Below are 17,901 nucleotides of genomic sequence, written 5' to 3'. Positions count from 1 at the left end.
AATTGGTTAAGATGAGGCCATACGAGATTGGGGTGGGCCCTGAATCCAATGACTGGCGACCTTATAAGGCCAGGTGAAGACAGAGAGACAAACAGGGAAGAAGGCTACGTGAAGACAGAGGCAGAGATCGGACCGGAGTGAGGCATCTCCAAGCTAAAGAGCACTGTGGGCTGCTGGCAACCGCTAGCAGCTAGGAGAAAGACGTGGAACACGTCACCCCTCACCCGGAACCAAACCCACTCACTCCTTGATCTTGGACTTCTAGCCTCCAGAACCGTGAGAGAATACATTTTTGTTCTTTCAAGATACCCAATTTGCGGTACTTTGTTACAGCAGCTCCGGGAAACTTATAAAGAAGGACAGAGTGGAAAGAGAAAAGCAGGGCCCCTGTCCTATGGGATGGAGGCACCGAGAGAACAGGTCACAGGGATCGATGAAGAGAGGGGCTCTGAAGTCTGTGGACACAGATTCAAACCCTGCTTCTGCTCCACTCACCGGCCCTGTGACTTTGGGGAAGTTATTTAACTCGTCCTCCTCGTTATTCTAATTAAGTGGGATTTTGGATGTAAATCCTGTCACCCAACCCATTAGGAGTGAACTGTAAATGCTGCTGTTTGAGTTTTCAATGACCAGAACCCGTGTATATGATGGGAATGAATCTGGGTGAAAAGTGGTTTTCAGGACCAGGTCCCAAAGGTCAATGCCTGACGTGGAAGATCACACAAGGAGTGAGAAGTCTTTTAGGTTCTCAAGTCTTGAACCCAGTTGACTTAGAGACCAGAGCGGCTGAGTCCAGGGCCAAGGTCACTGTTCTGGGCTGTGATGGGTAGGAGGCATTGGTGGATGGAAAATCAGAGAGGCCTAAGGGCAGCGCTCCCCAGACTGCTTTCAGGCGACTAAGAATCTCCCAGGATCTTTAAAAAAAATAAGGAGGTGTGGCTCCCCCCTCCCCACATATTCTGATGTAATTGGTCTAGGGCGTGAACTAAGCACGTGGTTGTTTTTTGGAAGCTCCCAGGTGAATTTCATGTACAGCATGGTTTGAAAAACACTGGCCTAAAGTCAAATTCCAAAGCCTATCTAAAGTGATTGAGCAAAAGGTTCCCATACAGGACAGTCAACTTGAACAGGAAAGAGGGATGGCAGTTAGCTTGCCTCAGGGGCGAATGGAATGACACACTAAACAAAGAAAATAAAAAAGGAGTATTTGCCCTGGCCTTGGCGGTGGGGCTGGGGGTGGAGGGCGAGGGGAGGGAGAGAGAGAGAGGGGTGTGTGTGTTCTTCCCAGCCTCTCTGCTTAGCGCCCTCCTGAGAATTTAGACTCTGAATAAATTACCTTAGAGGCGCCCTCTAGTGGAGAAGATGCTGAGATAAATGGGAAGAATTGTCTGGAGGGAAAAGATGTGAGTTTAACTGAGGATGGGGGAACGAGACTTGAGTCCTCCTTTTACCCCTAGGATAGGGTGGTCATCTTTTAAAGATATCCTGCGAAGCTTCTTGGGAGATTAGTATCTCACGGGGTGTGTGTGCCTAATAGCCTGTGAGGCCTCCTGGAGTTGGGGAGGGAGTCAGGGAGGGAGGGAAAGGATGGAGGTGGGTTTTCTAGGCAAAAGGGAAGTTCCCTAGTCGATGATAACTCTTGAGTAGGAGGACTGACTACTTCTCTCCCCCTGGTCACTCACTCCCTGCAGTTTTCTGCCTGTCCTCCTATTTCTTAGGCAGAAAGCTGAGGAAAGCTCTGGGTGCAGCCTCCAGAAGTCCAAGACTGGTGTTGGAGAGGCAGGCTCCGTGCTTACACTGCGAGCGAACATCGGGGTTCCATGAAGCAGAGGCCTCAAAGGTGGCCCAAGCCAGGGCTGGGCAGACACGTGAGTGAGTATGTGTCTGATTACTGAGTGTCCTAAGAGGAGGCTACAGTGACTGCCAGGGCTACAGTGACTGCCAGGTCTCCAGTGCCAGCGTGGGTGGGAAAGGCCTTGCTGAGAAGCCCCAGCTACAGGCACAGGGAGGAGAAAGGGAGGAGAGTCATCAGAGGCAGGGAGAGGGGCCAGGAGCTGGGCTGGTGCCACTGAGAGCCCCATTCCTGAATCCAGCTGGAGCGGCACGGAGGTTCCCAGAGGCTGGAGGAGCCCCTCCTGCCAAGCCAGGTAGTCCCCCACCGCCTCTCCCTGTGTACCCCAGCCAAGGGGCAGAAATGTGGTTCAATTCAACACGCCTGCACTTTTTGAACTGAACAACAGTTCAACGTTGCGTCCAGAGCTCAGGGAGCTATAGCTGAGTTCTAGTTTCGGGCCTATTTTTCAAGAGCGTTTAATGGTTTACTGGGGCAGGGCAGCCAGACAAGAACAATGTGAACCCACTGGCTGAAGGCAGAGGGTGATGGGCAGAGGTTAGATAGGCAGGTAGGAAGTGCAGGACCCAGGGGGAAAAAGGTCTTTGCTACTTTGGCCTCCCTCAGAGCAACCTCTGTCCATCACCTGGGAGGTGCCTGCTGCGTGAGGCTGGGGTGGAGGGCGGTCGGCCTACCTCCTTCCAGAGAGGACTTCAGCACTGGGCAAGTGGTTTGCTTCTTCTATGACCCTCTTTTGGGGGGCGAGGGGAGGGGGTGGCTGGCCACCAAGCAAATCTCCTGCGGATGAGCACTGATATGGATGTGGTTACCATGGCAACCATCACTCCCAACCTCCGTATCTAACCTATTCTGTGAACGGTAGGGAGAGGGGGCTGGGTGGGAGCCAGCGACCCTGAACCCTTCTTTATTCTACTTTTACTACCATTCATCACCACCATTGTGCCTCAGTGTCCCCAAATTTAAGGTGAGACAATACCTCTTTACAGTTAGCCTGACCAGATAACTTGGAATGCCTTGACTAAAGGACACTCTACTCCACAGCGGAAAGAGGCCCGCTTGCTTCTCATTGAGACTTGTGTCTGTGACTGTCCACGTGACGTGGAGCACTGAGATCCTCCGAGTCTCAACTTCCTGATCTCTAAAATGGGTAGGACTATTTATATCCTTTCTACCTGATAGAGCTATTGTGAGAGCCAGACAAGGAAATATTGTGAAAGCATCGTGGGAAATGTAAAATCTCACTAACTAGGAAGCATCATTTTACTATTCTGTGCTCTTAAGGTCTTCTGAACCGGTCCAAGGCTGTAAACCGCTGAGCCCAAAGAATTCCCACATGACTGCTGTCGTTAGTGTGCCGGTTCTCAGCCCTGGCTGTGCATTAGAACCACCTGGGAAGCTTTTTAAAAAAGACACCACTGCCTGGGCCCCAGCCCCAGAGCTTCTGACTTAATTTTTGGGGTGGGGACTTCAGGTGGGCATGTTTTCAAAGCTCTCTGAGTGATTCTGATGTGCAGTCAGGGTTAAGAACTGCTTTAGAGCAGTGTGTCTCAAATTTTAAGGGCGTGTGAGAATTACCTAGGGATCTTATTAAAATGGAGATTCTTATTTGGTAGGTCTAGAGTCTAAGGGCTTGCTGTTCAAAGTGTTGTCTGCGGACCGGTAGCATTGGAAATGACCAGGAGCTTGTTAAAAATGCAGACTCCCAGGCCCCACCCGGCTCCTGCTGAACCAGAATCTGCATTTGGACAACACAGGACTGTACACGTTTGAGAACCACTGCTTTGAGACATTGGTGTTTCCTCCTTAGAAATATCTTGCCTTTGGCTTTCCATTTTAGTTGAGGTGGCGGGGCTGACGTGAGCCCTGGGATGGTAGACCTGGGTCTCCTATCCACAAGCGACTCACCTCGATTGGCTTGAGGGGCCTAGACCAGTGCCACTCAAAGCGTGATCCGGGACCTGCCAGTGACAGCATCACCTGGGAACTCGTTAAAAATGCAAATTCTCGGGTTCCACCCCCAGACCCACTGATTCAGAATCCCGGAGAGTGAGGCCCAGAAATCTGTGTTTCAGCAGGCCGTGCTGCGGGCTCAAGATCGAGAGCCACTGGCTCGACGATGGGTCGGTGACCTGCTCACTCATCTGTGTTACTCTGTGATGCACGGTTAAGAGGAGATAAAGGCGGGAAGTGAGGCAGTTTCTGACTTCTTCGTTAAGCTGCCCAAGAGGCCAGGCCACTTGGCCATCTGTCTGGAGTTCCAGTCTGTGAGAAGGCAAACAGCCCTCTCCCCGCAAGCCTGAGAAGCCTCTGGGACAGTCAGATGCCATCCGTGACTCTGCTCCCTCAGACTCTGCTCTGATATTAATATTACTTTGCACGGTGTATACCATTTACAAAGAGCTTTGCACTCCCCACCCCATCCGGTCTTCAGGACTCTGCCAGGTAAGCAGACGGCCTTATGGACCCCAGATTAGAGAGGAGAAGTTTAAGGTGAAAGAGACTGAGTCACAGCTAACAGGCTTGTTTCCTTCTACTCGTCTCAGGAAAGACCTCCATCCATATCTGTATTTGTCTTGGTCAGCCGTACACACACATGCCCTTCCCCCGGTGGCTCCTGGGGAAGGGTGGGCAGGGGTACCCCAGGACAAACAGCTACTGGTTGGATGTTCTGATACTCGACTTTTAACCTGTGTTTCTGGGCTGTGCTGCTTCTGGAACAGTGGCTCCCAAGCTGGGCCGGGTCCCCTGAACCTGTGGACAGCTGGCAGCCTAATGCTGGGCTGATTCCCAGGCGTGGGCGAGGCCAGAAGGATGGGGCAGATTGGGCAAGAGAGGAGGGGAGACAGCAGAAGCCAGAGAGGAGGGGGGCAAGCCGAAGCCAGAGGCCCCAGATGGGACCGGCCGGGCGAAGCGGGGCACGTGACACAACGGGCCAGGAGAGCCGCCAGGCCGCGGGGACAACCGCTCGATTGATTCTGGCCCCTGGGAGTTAGAGGAGGTTTTCCCAAGGGGTCGCTCGAGCCCTGGAAACCTCCCGCAGGGGCTCAGTTAGCGAAACCACCGAGGTCCAGAGGAGAGCGAGCCCGGCGAGCAGGCAGGAGGGGTCGCGGGGCCGGCGGCCGCCCCATCCAGGCGGGCTGAAGCGTCTTGTTTGTGAAAATAAGTCCCCACGCTGCCTCCTTGGGGAGCCCCGGCTCTTCTCAGACGCAGCTGCCTCCCCCTGGCTGGTGTAATCACCCTCCACAGAGAGACGGGGCTCTGGGGCACGGGACCCAAATGGGGGAGCCCCGCGCAGGGATGGCAGGCCGCGGAGGCTCCCCACCAAGGGGCGCGGTTCTCGAAATGAGCAGAGATTTGGGGCGGAGAAAGCGGACGCAGGGGTGGGGTACTTATTCCTAGGGCTTAGCTCAGAGAGCCCTAAATCCTTACACTATGCCCAAATGAGACACGGACCCCACAAAGATACCCTAGCAGGCTTCAAAGAAAGCCTCGCTCACACAACTTTGGCCTTGGCTTCCTCAACCAGACGCCCCTGACTCTCATGTGCCGAGAAGCGATCTTTTTTTTTTTTAATCCTACGATTATCTTGTGAATAGCACAGTTATATTGAATTGTAAACCTTGTAGTAGTTGCGTAAATACTTAATATATACCAGATATTTTGTAACTCTGTTGGGCATGTCTATATCTTTTTCGTGTTCCAAGAGCTCTCATTTGATATTTTAATGCGAGCTGCCCAGGCCTCTGTCCACCTCTAAGAGGCGCTGTTGTCTAGATTTCCTCCCCTCCCCCACCAGGGACAGGAACTTGGCAGTGACAGGGGCTTGGGGAGACCCTGCCTGGCCACTCCACGTCTGGAAGAGTCCTCTGTGGTGGGTGGGTACGGAGGATGGTTCTAGGTATTACTGCTGGGTATTGGAGGACAGAAGAGGGAAACTGGGCAATTTTCAAAAGTTCTCTGTGCCCATACAGAGAAGGAACAAGGCTTAGACCCCGTGAGAGGCTTTGAGAGCCCCCTGCGTCACCAGGGCCATCTGGAGGCAGGCAGGTTCCCACACCTGGAGATTATATATAGGTGTGTGTGTGTGTGTGTGTGTGTTTATTATCTTTTACACCATTCTTGGTTTGCTCATTACACAAGAAGGACATGCTCTTGTAAAAATTTCAAATGCTGTAGAAATTAACTTAGAAAATAAAAGAAAATGCCTCTTAATTTTACTTCATCCATTCCGTGAAGGGAGCCACTGCTATTATGTTATATCCTTTCGAATATTTTTCAGCATACATGTTTTATTAATAATAAAAATGGGTTCTTACTATAATAGTGCTATACTATACTATACTATAAAAATATAATTTTTGAAATCTTAATAATAACAGCTTGGACATTTTCCCATGTCAGCACCAAAGATCTACCTCATTCTCATTGGTCGCATAATAGTCCCCTGTAGCGATTAGCACGATTTATTTTTCTGTCCCCCGGTAAAGCACATTTCCCCCCAAATTCTCAGTATTCCAAAGAACTTGGCAAGAGAGCCCCTGGTTCATAGAACTTTCTGCACATGTACGAGTGTATCCGGGTAGGATAGCTCCTCGGAGTGAGTGGGATTGCTGCTCGGTCCTAGGGGTGTCTGCTGGCCTCTGGGAAGAGACCCATCTTATCCCTGCGCTTTCAGTTGCTCTCGAAGGGCCAAGGCGAAGGCCACAACTTGGCTCCTCACAGACATCCCACTGGCTGGCAGCGAAAGAGGAGCCTGGATGTGGCCGAGTGAGAAAGCTCCTGACAAAGAAGTGACCAGGCAACAACAACACAGTGGCTTCAGACCTGTAAGACCACCTAAGTGTCGCTCCTAGCAGGGAGGTGAAACGGAAAAGCCCTGCTCCCCCTACCCCCACCCCCACCCCGGGTCACAGGGTGCACCTGGCCGCTGTCTTCTCTACCGCTGCCTGGGAGAGACAACATCAGAACGCTCCTGAGTGTGGGACCTTGGCTGGCCACTGAGAAAGAGTCTGGGGTGGTACGGGGGACTAGGAGATGGGGCTCCCGGGTCCCCCCTCCCACTTTGCTGTGCATTCTTGAGAAAGAGCTTCGTCTCTTTAAGTCTCAATTTCCCCCTCTCCAAACACCTGTTCCTTCCTTTCTCCACTGAAAGGCTAATGATAATTTTGAAAACAATCTCTTTGGACAAAGTCACCAGGATCGTAACTCTCCCTCCTGGTTAGGAATGGGCTGAGTTAGGGTCAGAACCCCTACCCCAGACCCACTCTCCTCAGAATGTGGCTTCTCCTGGACTCCTGGTTTCTGTTTACTATGGAGTCTAGGAGCAGTGGGGCAGTGGCTTCTTCTCCCTGGTGGATGTGACTAATTGGGCTCCAGCAAGCTCACTCCAGGGACCTGGTGAGTGGCGAGGAGAGTCCTCCCAGAGCTCTTTAAGTTTGTGAGCAGCAGGGGGATTCAGAGTTGGGAAGAAACCCCAAGATGAAAACAGAAGCCAGAGTTAGTAAGAAGGAGCCACGGTAGGGCGGGGAGCGCCTCAGGGGTGAGGTGGGGAGCTCCTGGCAGGCTTTGGGGTTTGAGAGGAGACAGATAGGGAAGGTACAGAGCCGGCGGCCCTCAGTCTAATTCTGGGTCCTTGAGTAGAACTCCAATTTGGCTGTATCTTCATTTTCCTAAATCACCTTCGTGCCATCTCTGGCATTTTAATCCTCTTTGCCTTCCTTCTCTATTAGGTTCATGGTCCCTCCTTGGGACTGCCCTGAGGCAGTGACCACGGAAGACAATGAGGGGGGTTGTGGGTAGATAAGAAGCAAGAAGCAAGTGTTTAGCTCTCCTTTTTACATAGGAGCAGGAGGGAGCCACAAGTACAATGGCTTTGGGGGTCTTTAAAGATTCTTGTGTCTAGTTCTGGCTTAGCTATGCCAACAACCCCTTTCTGGAAATAAAGGGGGCTGGGGCAGGAGCTCTTCTGTGAGCAAGTGGGAGGGACAGCTGGTGTCCAGAAACCAGAGTGGGGGAACAGGTACCGGCTGGTCCCCAGCCCCACCACTGCCTTGCTCCCTGACCCTGGAGAAGTCACTCCTTGGGTTTGTTTCCTCATTTACGAGAGAGGAGGATCGTGATTGGCCCAGCGTGTTCACAGTGTGGAACTCAAGAAGGTGCGACAGTGATTTGAAAAGTAAAAAGTGTCAAATAAATGAAAGGATTCGTGTGATGATCGAGAGTGCTATTGGTTGTCCCCATCCGAGTCCGAGGAAAGTAGAATTGTGGAGTCCTCTGTTTACAGCTGACTCATCTGGCAGGAGGCCGGAGGTATAACCTTGGCCACTTGGTAACTTTCCTTGAATCATGCAAGTCTTTGGTGCAGATAAACTGGCAGGAGCATCCTTAGGGAATGTGCTTGTCATCTGGAATACTAAGAGGCTGCAAGTTCCTACAGCCCTTTCCACGCATTAGAAATACAACCCCCCTTCTTGGCCCCATTTTACAGATTTAAACATCGACCCACCTCCTTCAGTAATTCACGGGCAGATCACGTTCCTAACCCACATATCGCATGCCCAGTCCTCTGCTCCCTGTACCCAGCTTCCTCAGTTAGCTCCAAGGGAACAAAACTTCACTCGTCAGGTCCCCAGACATTAACTCCTGCCTCTCCACAGCCCTCTGGGCAGAGGACCTCTCTGTTTAGCCACCTTCACGTCCACCAGCCAAGATGAGGGAGGAAAGGGGAAGAACTGAGTGAGCCCCACCTGATCCTCTCTCTGGTTCCCATACCCCCCATCTCAATCCCAGGATAAACACCCTGAGCCGCCCGCCTGCCAGTGGTCTAAGATGCCAGAACATTTTGGATGCCCACTCCAGCCAGGACCTCAGAAAAGGAAATCAGATCACTTAAAAAAAAATTTTTTTTTTTGGAGTGGTGGAGGAAGTCTCTAGCAGGATCAGAAGCCTCTAAGGGGGGGGGGGGGCTCCCTTTATGCCTGAGTCAGACCGTCATAGACCCTTGGAATCCCAGTGCTGGGAGCCACCTCCAAAGGTCATTCAGTCCAGGCCTCACTTTTTGAGAGAGTCAATGCCAAGACCACACAGAGCAGAGCGTTGGTCACTGAGGCATTTGAAATCGTGCCTCCTTCGCCACTTAGATCTGGAATCACCAAAGCACCCAGGATTATCGCCATGAGGGACCGTGCCAGCCTGGCACCCCAGCTCTCCTCCCTACCCCACTGGGTCTATTGCCACTGTGAGTGGGACCGCATGCCTGGGGGTGATGGGAAATGGGCAGAGGAAGCCCGGGGGGTGTCAGGGTCCCAATGCCATTCTTGGTTCCCATTCCTTGCTAGCAGGGCTGGGGAGACCATGGGTTCCCTTTCAGGACCTCCCAGCTTGCCCTAGTGCCCAGGTTGGTGATGGGGCTAACCTGGTATTCAACAAAAGGGGAACTTGAGAAAAGAAATGAGTGGGCTTCTGAGACCTGTGGCTGCAGCATCTGAAGGCAGGACATTACCTTGAAGAGAAAGGTGGGAGATAAAATGGCAGGAGGGACTCATTGGGAAGCCTTGCCGGCCAGGCCTCCTCTCTGAGAAAGCTCCGACTTGCCCAGAATGAGGCTGCAAAAGCCGGTGGGCTCTCTGTCGTTTACGTCAGGGAAGAAAAGTTACTGACAGTTGTCACCAGAGCAGTCAGATGTCTCCCAAACTCAGTACCCTGACATCAGCAGGCTCTGTGGCCAAAACACCCCCTGGGGCAAACATACACCTGCCCGCCTCAGCAATGCGCCCATCCCCTCCACCGCAGGTCCCCTAGGATCGAATGGGCACAGAAGTTGGGAGCTTTACTGACCGTCGGCATCAAAGTGCTTCCAGATCTCCAGGAACTGGGACGCCGTCAGCTCGGCCAGGTGCAGGTAAGGGGGCTGCTGCTGCGGGCCAGCCATGGTGAGCCGCTCGGAGACCTCAGGCAGCTCGGTGCTCTCCCTGCGCACTCCGCACTCGGCCAGGTCTTGCGCGCCACGCTGCCTTTATATACAGTCCCGAGGCTGCGCCTGCGCCCGGCTGCCAGCAGGGGGCGCGCACGCTCACAGAATCGGCCTCGGCGGCAGAGGGGCGGCGCCCAGGGCTCTGCCTGGGCTCGCGGTGGGGTGGGCGCAAGTCTGCGTTGAGAGCGCTCAGCGCCCAGCCAGGGAAACAGAGGCTCTGAGGTGCAAAGGGGAAAGAGGCTGCCCTTGCCCTCCTTCTCCCTGACCACCTCGAGCGTAGCAACCACGCAATATTGGCAGCACTAGCGATAATGACAACAGAAGTAACAGCGGCACTACTAATGTAAGAATGTTTGGCAAGTAAGTATATATAGCACCTGGACTTCGGAGTTCACTAGGTCTCCCTCGTGCCTCCTCTCCTGTGACCCTTCCACAGCAGGAAGACCAGGGACCACTTTTCAGATGTGGGGACTTGAGACTTCCAATGGCTAAATGACCAGCCCCGCAAATAAGTAGCTGAGTTAGAATTTGAACCCAGCTCTTTTTCCACGCTCTCATGGCCCGTTAATGGGAGAAGGCGAGGGTTCTCAAGGCTTTGGGGTGGGCGGGGGGGGGAGCGGGGCGGGACTGGAATCGACGTTCTCTAGGGAGAATCCAGGTGGGAATGGAGGAGCGGCTCCCACGGTCCCCTGGGTCTTGGTTTGTGCCCTCCCTGGGGTACCTCCCTCCACCCTCTGGTACCTGCCTTACCTTGGACAGGCAACAGGGGCTTTTAGACCTTTGTCTTGGGGGTGGCAGAACTAGATCTTCCTTTACCGGGTCTTAGCCACACCCATCTAGAGACGTCGTGGGAAACTGCCTAGGCCGGTGGGCAGAGAAGGCCCAGTGCTGATCTAGGAGTGTTCAGCACTGGTCTCAGAGAGCACAGTTCTGGAGACGGCAGACAGAACTCCCCAAGGTGGGGCCGGGGCTCGCTCCCCATTCTCTCCGGCGGCCCCAGTCTTGGGGGTTTGGCCTGGCCTTGTGCACCCACTACCCGCAGAGCGGCAGCTCGGTCCTTGCCTTCTCCCGCCTCCTGCTGCGTGACCGAGAAAGGTATGGACGCTCATTAACATGTGCTAATGAGTGTTAGTGAGCTGCCTTCCAAGCAGTGAGCGAAGGGAAGGTGAGAACAGAAAGGAGGTCGCTAGGGGAGAGAGGGCCACCGGGAGGAGCCTGGGGGAAGGTTGTCCCTCAGGAGGGGGCGGGGATGCACCCGGGGTGAACCCCGAGGGGCAGGAGAGTGAGGGTTCTAAAAACACTTGTTTTTTTGCCCAAAGCGAATGTGTCTAGAGTGACTTAGAGGAGCAGACTAGGAGAGAGGAGGAGTCATAGAAAGCCAGCTGGTGAGGCCTGTCTACATCCCCTTCCCCTTGTCCGCAGGAGAGCCCTGGGCGGAGGAATTCTCCAAAGCCGGGCATCGGCATTCCTCTAGCTCTGCCTCTAAGGAGACAGGATGGCAGGGTGGTTAAGAGCAGGCACTCCGGAATCAGCCCGCTTGGGTCTTAATCCCAGAATAAACTGTGACCTTGGGCAAATTACATAACCTATCCATGCCTCAAATGTTCTCTTCTGCAAAATGGGAACGTGGATATTGATCTTAGAATTGTTCCAAGGACCAAAAGAGTTGGTGCTCCCATTATCTGCATGGAGCCAGAGGTCAGGGGTGGTTGGCTGTGGCCAGCAGCCCTCTCCTGGGTTGGTGAATGGCTCCTGGAGGGGCTAAGCCCAGAGTGAAGCCAAGAGGAAGGTCTAAACACAATCTCTTAACCCCCGTGCTGCACAGCCACTCAGGGGCCAGGCTCAGCCCCCTCCAGCTGCTCCTGTTTGGGCTCCTCTGCCTCACCTCCTGCTCCCTTCCCTGGCCCAGATCAGGGGGGCCAGAGAGCTCATCCCCAGCTCTCTGGAGACCAAAGCCAGTACCTTCTTCCTGCTTTGATTTTCCTGGTGAGGAAGAGAGAGTGGAATTCCTACTCCCTACTTTCCAGAGCTGTTGAGACCGGGGAAGATGTCGGCTTGACTGGGGGAAGTCCTGGGTGTGTCTGTAGGGTGCCCTGGCCACAGGACCTCCAAGCTCCTCACTGAGACAGCCCTGCATTGTTCACTTTTGACGCATGGTTAGTGTCTTTTCCCGGAAGGCGCCTCTCCGACTTTCCCGGACACAGACCCAGGGAGTACCATAGAGCCCAAGCACGTCCCTTTGTCCCCAGGCTGAGCCTGCAGAAGCAGTCACATTTAGGAGTTACAAGCCCTGCTCGGGGGTAGGATGGATGCAGGTGCGAAACCCACTTACTGGTCGTGGGGCCTTGGGCAAGCTATTTAACCTTAGTAAAAATGGAGATAATCATAACCCTGGACACGCAGAGCAAGTGTAAGGACCAAAAATACTGTGGTCAAGGAGTTAGCTGACAAGGACCCTGGCAGTGGCAAGTGCTGCACTAAAGGGCAGTGATTATTTGTAACACAGGATGTCAGGAGGAGTTTTTCTTGTTGTTCTGAAATAGTAGCACAAAAGGGGCTAAGTACCCCAGTCGTAAAACTTCTCCCCAGGAGCCGGACACCTCCTGTCTGCTGGACTCACTAAGCCTGCCCTCCACTTCCGATCGAGGCCATGGGCTTTGCAAGGAGAAGCCTGAGCGGGAGAGAGGGAGGAGCCTTAGCTTTTGGAGCATGCAGCATTTGTGTCTTCTCCGAAGCCATATTTTTGGGGGTACCTCCAGGAGACCTCTCCAGGTCATGGGGGATGCCTGCAGTAAGGGGACACTGGCAAGCCCACCTGCTCCCGGAGCAGAATTCTGGAGTCTGGATCCCACGTGAAGACAGAATTGGTGCTGTTTCTCACTTAGAGCTGCGTGAAGGCCCAGGCTGTCCTGTCCTGTGCTCAGAGGGGAGGTGGGCATGATTGCATCCCGTTTGGGGTCTCTGTGGGCCTCGGAGGTCTCTATAGCTCCTGGGAAAGGTACATGGGATTTTAAAGGAAGAGCAGAACCCACATACCAGGTGTTGAAGGAGTCTAGGGTTGAAAACGACTCCCGGAAAACCTCCGTTCCACTGCGCAGGGGCCTTCTGACCCCCTGCAGACCAGCCACTGTAGCTCCTGCAACCCATGGTGACCAGCTAGACGAGATCTCCTCTCTCTTCTCTTCCCAACCCCGCTGCCTCCCAACTCGGGGAGGAGATGTGGCAGGGCCAGCCCACCCCTCCACTCCCAACTTAGCCCTGGAGCCCAGGCCCGTATGCAATTTGCAATAGGGGAAGAGGAGAGTGTTGAACTGGCGAAGAAACCTGAGTTTTAAACTGGGCCAGATGCAGTTTAAATGAGAAGAAAAATGTGGACTAAGAGCAGGAAACCATCAAGGGATGGGGAAAGAGAGATTCAGTGAGCATATTTGGAAACAGTGATGATAAAAATGAAAACTTTTATGCTTATAGCGCAATGAATTGAGACCCTTATAATTATTTTTAGCTAGCTGAGGTTTTGCTGCTTGTTCCTGATCTCCCTTCATGTTTCATGAGGGTGATGATGATGACCACGAGGGTACCTTCAGGTATCTTTATAGAGGCTTTAAGGTGTCTCATTTCGTGAGGTCCTCGCAACTAGCCTATCAGGTGCGCAACACGAGAATGGGGTTCATTTTAAAGATTGGAAAATTTTAAGCTAGAAGCCTTTTAAAGCTTAAAGAGATTAACACCCAACCAAGACCCGGTGGGGGTGGGGTATCGAGAACACTCTGACTCCTCCAGTTTCTAGTCCCCAGGTTAAATGGAGTCCTTGCGGGCCAGGAGCCAAGTCCCTGGATAATACGACAAAGTCCTTCCCAGATCCCGGCCGCCACCATAGCCACAGGGTGCCTCCCAGTGTCAGGGAGCGAATGATGCCTTGTCCACTGTTCCCACAAGTTCAGCTGATGGCCGGTTCCTCCCTTCCCCAGAAGGGGCAGATCGGGTGTCATCCTCCCTTTTGCACCCGCCATCCACCACCTGCATCCTGAAAGCTATAACCCAATGCCTAGGATTGGCAAGAAGACGTGCCCAACGCGCCCTCTGCCTCAGACCCCAGACTTGCTCCCCCAGAAGGGAGGGAGGCCTGCCGACCCAGAGATGGCAAGACGCAGAACAGATGACAACTTTCCAGCCAGTATTCGCCGGGCCGAGGTAATTGGCAGAGCTCCTCAGAGCACCTGGTGTTATTTTGGAGCACGTCAAAGGAAAAATCAGAAGCCCGATCCGGTTCCTCTCTGCCTGGAAATATTTCTTCCAGATATTGTTTCTTTGGTCTTTATAATGGCCAGGCCTGGCTACCAGGGTGCTAAAGAGCTGGCCTTGCTTCCCAGAAAGGAAGATGAAAGGGATGCAGGAGCCTAGCAGTTTCCATGGAAACGAATCAGGTAGAGGGAGAACAGAGTCCAGAGGAACCCAGACCTGGGAGCAGGACTTTTGAGTAAACTTGATCTGAAGCCTGAGAATCTGTGGAAAAAACATTTCCCTCTGTGCAGAGGATTTGGGTCACCAGGATGGCAACAGGAGGTGGAATAATGGTAGCTGGGGACCACTGAGGGACACTCACCCTCCCGCGACAGGCAGAGGCACAGGGGCTGAGAGCTCAGGCCCCTTTCGGCTCTTGGTTCTGCAGTTAATCAACAGTCTTGCCATGCGATGGCCTGTGTGACCCCGAGCAAGGTGTGCAGCATCTCTGCGCTTCCGTTTTCTCATTGGTCAAATGAGGATGATTCTAGTAACTCACTTGTAGGTTTTTTGTGAGCTTTAAGAGTGGTAATGCGTGTAAAGGGTGATGTAGTGCCTGGAACACAGTACGCACTCAAAGGTTTGTTGTAGATGAGAAAACTGAAGGCCATTGATAAGTCTAATCCAATCAATGCAGCCCAGGGATAGGCAACGTGAGGTCATATCCCAGATGGGGGTAGGAGCTATTGGAAGGGACTCCCTTTTTACCTGAGGACAGTGTGGCGTGCAGCTGTGAGGTCTGGAATTGCTGCAGCCATCTTGACACCCTGAGTGAAGAATCTAGAGTAGCCTGAGATGAGGAAGGGCACGGAGTGGAGACTGAGGATGAAGCCCGTTTTGCAAAAGGCAAGGCAGAGAGACGATAAGAAGTTGGGTCACACGTGACGTCGTTTGAGCTGCCGGATCGAACTGAGCCTGAAATACAGACAGACTCTTTAGTTATATGAATTGATATATACATACACATTAGTGTTTAAGCCCCGTTGTGTAGGATTTTCTTTCATTTGCAACCATGACGGCCTAACTGATAAACCAAGGAGAGGACCATCCTCATGAGAGCTAGACTTGGGAAACACTTAGGAACCGAGGCTTTTCTCTCTTTTTCTTAGAGCAGCAGGGCCACTCTTTCATAGACTTTCTCTCCATCTGCACGGCCCTTCCTTTTTCTCCTTTCCCACCAGCAAGCATCCTCGGGCCTTGCCTTTCCTTGCATGTCATAGCCACCTAGCCCCCGACTTGTCCTCAAGGGTCATAGCTTCTGGTTCCTTTAATGGCCTCGGCCCCTCTGTTTCCCTAATCCAAATGCCCAAGAGAAGAATCTGATTGGTCTAGTTCACGTTTGGATGTCAGACCATTCAGATGCCTGTTGGTTGTACCTGGGGGCAGGGAGCACAGGGAGGGGCTGTTTCCTTTAGAGAGAGTTGTGGCCACTGTGGCATTGATTACACCTCTTGTCCTGGGTGCTCAGTGTGGAAACCTCAAAAAGGCAGAGGACGTGTTTGCTGTAAACCTTGGTAAAAAACATTCTGACCCATGAGCCCAAATGTAAAAGGAAGAGCTGAGGGGGTGATGTCTAGAACAGGGGTTGGAAAGCTTTTCATGTAAAGGGACTTAAAGTAAAAATTTTTTTGGCTTCCTAGGCCACAAAGTCTCTGTCCCAACTACTTGACTCTGTAGTTGTAGTGCAAAAGCCGTGACACACAATATTAAAACATGAACATAGCTGTTTCAGTGAAACTTTATTTACAAAAGCACACGGTGGGCCAGATTTGGCCTGTAGGACACATTTAGCTGCCCCCTGATCTGGGAGAATGGATTATAGACTCTCTAACCTCTCCAAGTCTCAGTGTCTTCTGTGAAATCAGGACAGTAATAGAAACTATGTCGAAGGATTGTTGTAACAAATAAGTAAAGTGATGCATGTAAATTAGCACAGCATCTGGCACAGAGTAGATAGATATTGGCTGGTTGTATTCTCTTTATCATGTAGCAAGATCTCAGAATAACTGGATTCTAGATTCACCAATGCGAAGAGTCCCTTCATCTTCTCCGAGCTGAGCTGGGAGCTGATAATCCCTCTTGCCAGAAGGTGAGAAGGGATCACTAAAGAGACTGGGTGGAGGGAATAGAGAAAGACAAGACTCGGGAAAGGAGGCGAAAGGGAAATAAAGCTGCAAATGACTCTGAACCTGTAGGACCTTGGTGTGAGGCTGGCTTGGCCTCCGCTTAGGGACCTGGCAAGGAGCCCTGGGCTGGGCTCGATATGCAAACAAACCTCCTCCATTTCCTGCCAGAATGGGGCTTCCTGGTGGCTGGGAATTTGGCTCCTTTCACCAAGGATAGGAAAAGTGTCCCTAGAGGAGCAATGTCCCGCTTCCAGGCTTCTCCAGGAGGTCATAGGGATATTGGAGTGAGGTGCTAAAGATAAAGGGCTACTTTCTATTTATTCATGAATTCATTTAAAATTTAATTCATTCGTGCTGTCTAAAAAATATTTATTCATCATCTGCTTTGTGCCAGGCCCCGGGGATCCAATGGTCAGCAAAACAGAAACAGTCCCTCTGCTCGGGAGTTTAAAGTCAAGTGTATCGATCAAACCACACAACTGAACATAGAAGTGCAAACTGCACGTGTCATGGGAGTCCTGTGCATATCTAGCATCGGTGGGAGGTCATCCTGAGAATGAATTAACAGAGAGAAGGGAGGAGGGGCGCGTTCCTGGGATTTAAACTTCTACCCCTGTGGTGGAGGAACTGTAAGGCCAGTGGGACTGGAGCACGGGGTGGGTGAGTGTGTGTGTGTGGTGGGGGTGACCCTGGAAAGGTAGCCATTGGCCAGGGTCCATCTGCAGGAATCATCTTCAAGGTCCATATCTCCCTTCGACCAAGGGCAAAACTCCGGAGAAGGGTGCAGGTGTAACAAGTTAGCAGGCAACAGCAGCGGCGGCTGTGAGGTGGGTGGGAGCCCGGGCCTGTGAAGGGGATTGGATGAGGCCCCAGTTACAGCTGCTACACGGCAGAAAGGACCAGATGCATCGAGCCATCCAGGCAGGAGGAGACAAGGCCAGCCACCCAGGAGCCAAGAACAGCGGAGGGCACCCAGTCTGCCTCCAAGCGACCCTCCCCCCCAGCCTCCACGACTAGTTAATTGGTTATCACGGCCCTTTCTCACGTTCTAGCACCATTCCGGAGATGGAGGCAAGGAGCGGATGCAGGAGCCTGAGCATTTATCCAAAAGAAACCAACACCCCCAATGCGCCCCTCGAGGCGACACGGCATCGTTGTACCACGGATGGGTGAGTTTCGAGTGTGTTCCCCCATTCCTGCCCCACCTTCCAGCACAGCAGGGCATTTGAGGAAGATGAGACCAATTATGGGAAACAAACAAACCGTATATTTTTTATAACACTTCTATGAGTGATTCGTGACCCTGCAACGCTCAATTCTTCTTTGTCATCCCCCACTAGAATGGAAGTAGGGACCCCGTCTAATTTTATTCACCACTTTTCCCCCCAGCTCTCGGCACAGTCTGTGGCCCTGCTGCACTCAATGAATAATTGCTGAATGAATGAATAAAGGGGAGCAGAGTGAATGAGGATGTTTCTGCTCAGGACCCTCTGGAAGCTCTAAAAACGAGCCCTGGCACTGACCTGGCCAGCTCGACTCCTGGCCATCAAGAGCCAGGCAGCAGGCTCACTTGAGTGGCCCTCAGGAGGGCAGCTGCTCACCAGGCTGGGAGTGAGGAGGAGCTGCCTGGCCCTCGTCCTGTCCCCTCGGTCATTAATCCCCAGGGC

General features: G+C 52.7%; 1 protein-coding gene and 2 long non-coding RNA genes across 3 annotated transcripts in view; 2 read left to right on the top strand and 1 right to left on the bottom strand.

The window, feature by feature from the left end:
* The window catches only part of LOC107520555, a 10,569-nt gene extending 8,001 nt beyond the window's left edge, over positions 1–2,568 (top strand). Inside the window, exon 3 of the long non-coding RNA XR_001599345.2 lies at positions 1,719–2,568. This is a non-coding gene — a long non-coding RNA (uncharacterized LOC107520555). The remainder of the gene's footprint in view (positions 1–1,718) is intronic.
* The window catches only part of CALB2 (calbindin 2), a 25,370-nt gene extending 15,541 nt beyond the window's left edge, over positions 1–9,829 (bottom strand). Inside the window, exon 1 of the mRNA XM_016164517.2 lies at positions 9,689–9,829. Coding sequence (XP_016020003.1) covers positions 9,689–9,782 — 94 coding nt within the window. The 5' untranslated portion in view covers positions 9,783–9,829. The remainder of the gene's footprint in view (positions 1–9,688) is intronic.
* On the top strand, positions 3,361–17,901 carry LOC107520556. The gene is made up of 3 exons (XR_001599346.2): positions 3,361–4,294; positions 9,644–9,752; positions 17,287–17,901. It is a non-coding gene; the product is annotated as an uncharacterized LOC107520556 (long non-coding RNA).

Source organism: Rousettus aegyptiacus, unplaced genomic scaffold (assembly GCF_014176215.1).
Source record: "Rousettus aegyptiacus isolate mRouAeg1 unplaced genomic scaffold, mRouAeg1.p scaffold_m13_p_14, whole genome shotgun sequence".
Classification (NCBI taxonomy): domain Eukaryota; kingdom Metazoa; phylum Chordata; class Mammalia; order Chiroptera; family Pteropodidae; genus Rousettus; species Rousettus aegyptiacus.
This window is presented reverse-complemented; position numbering and strand designations above follow the sequence as displayed.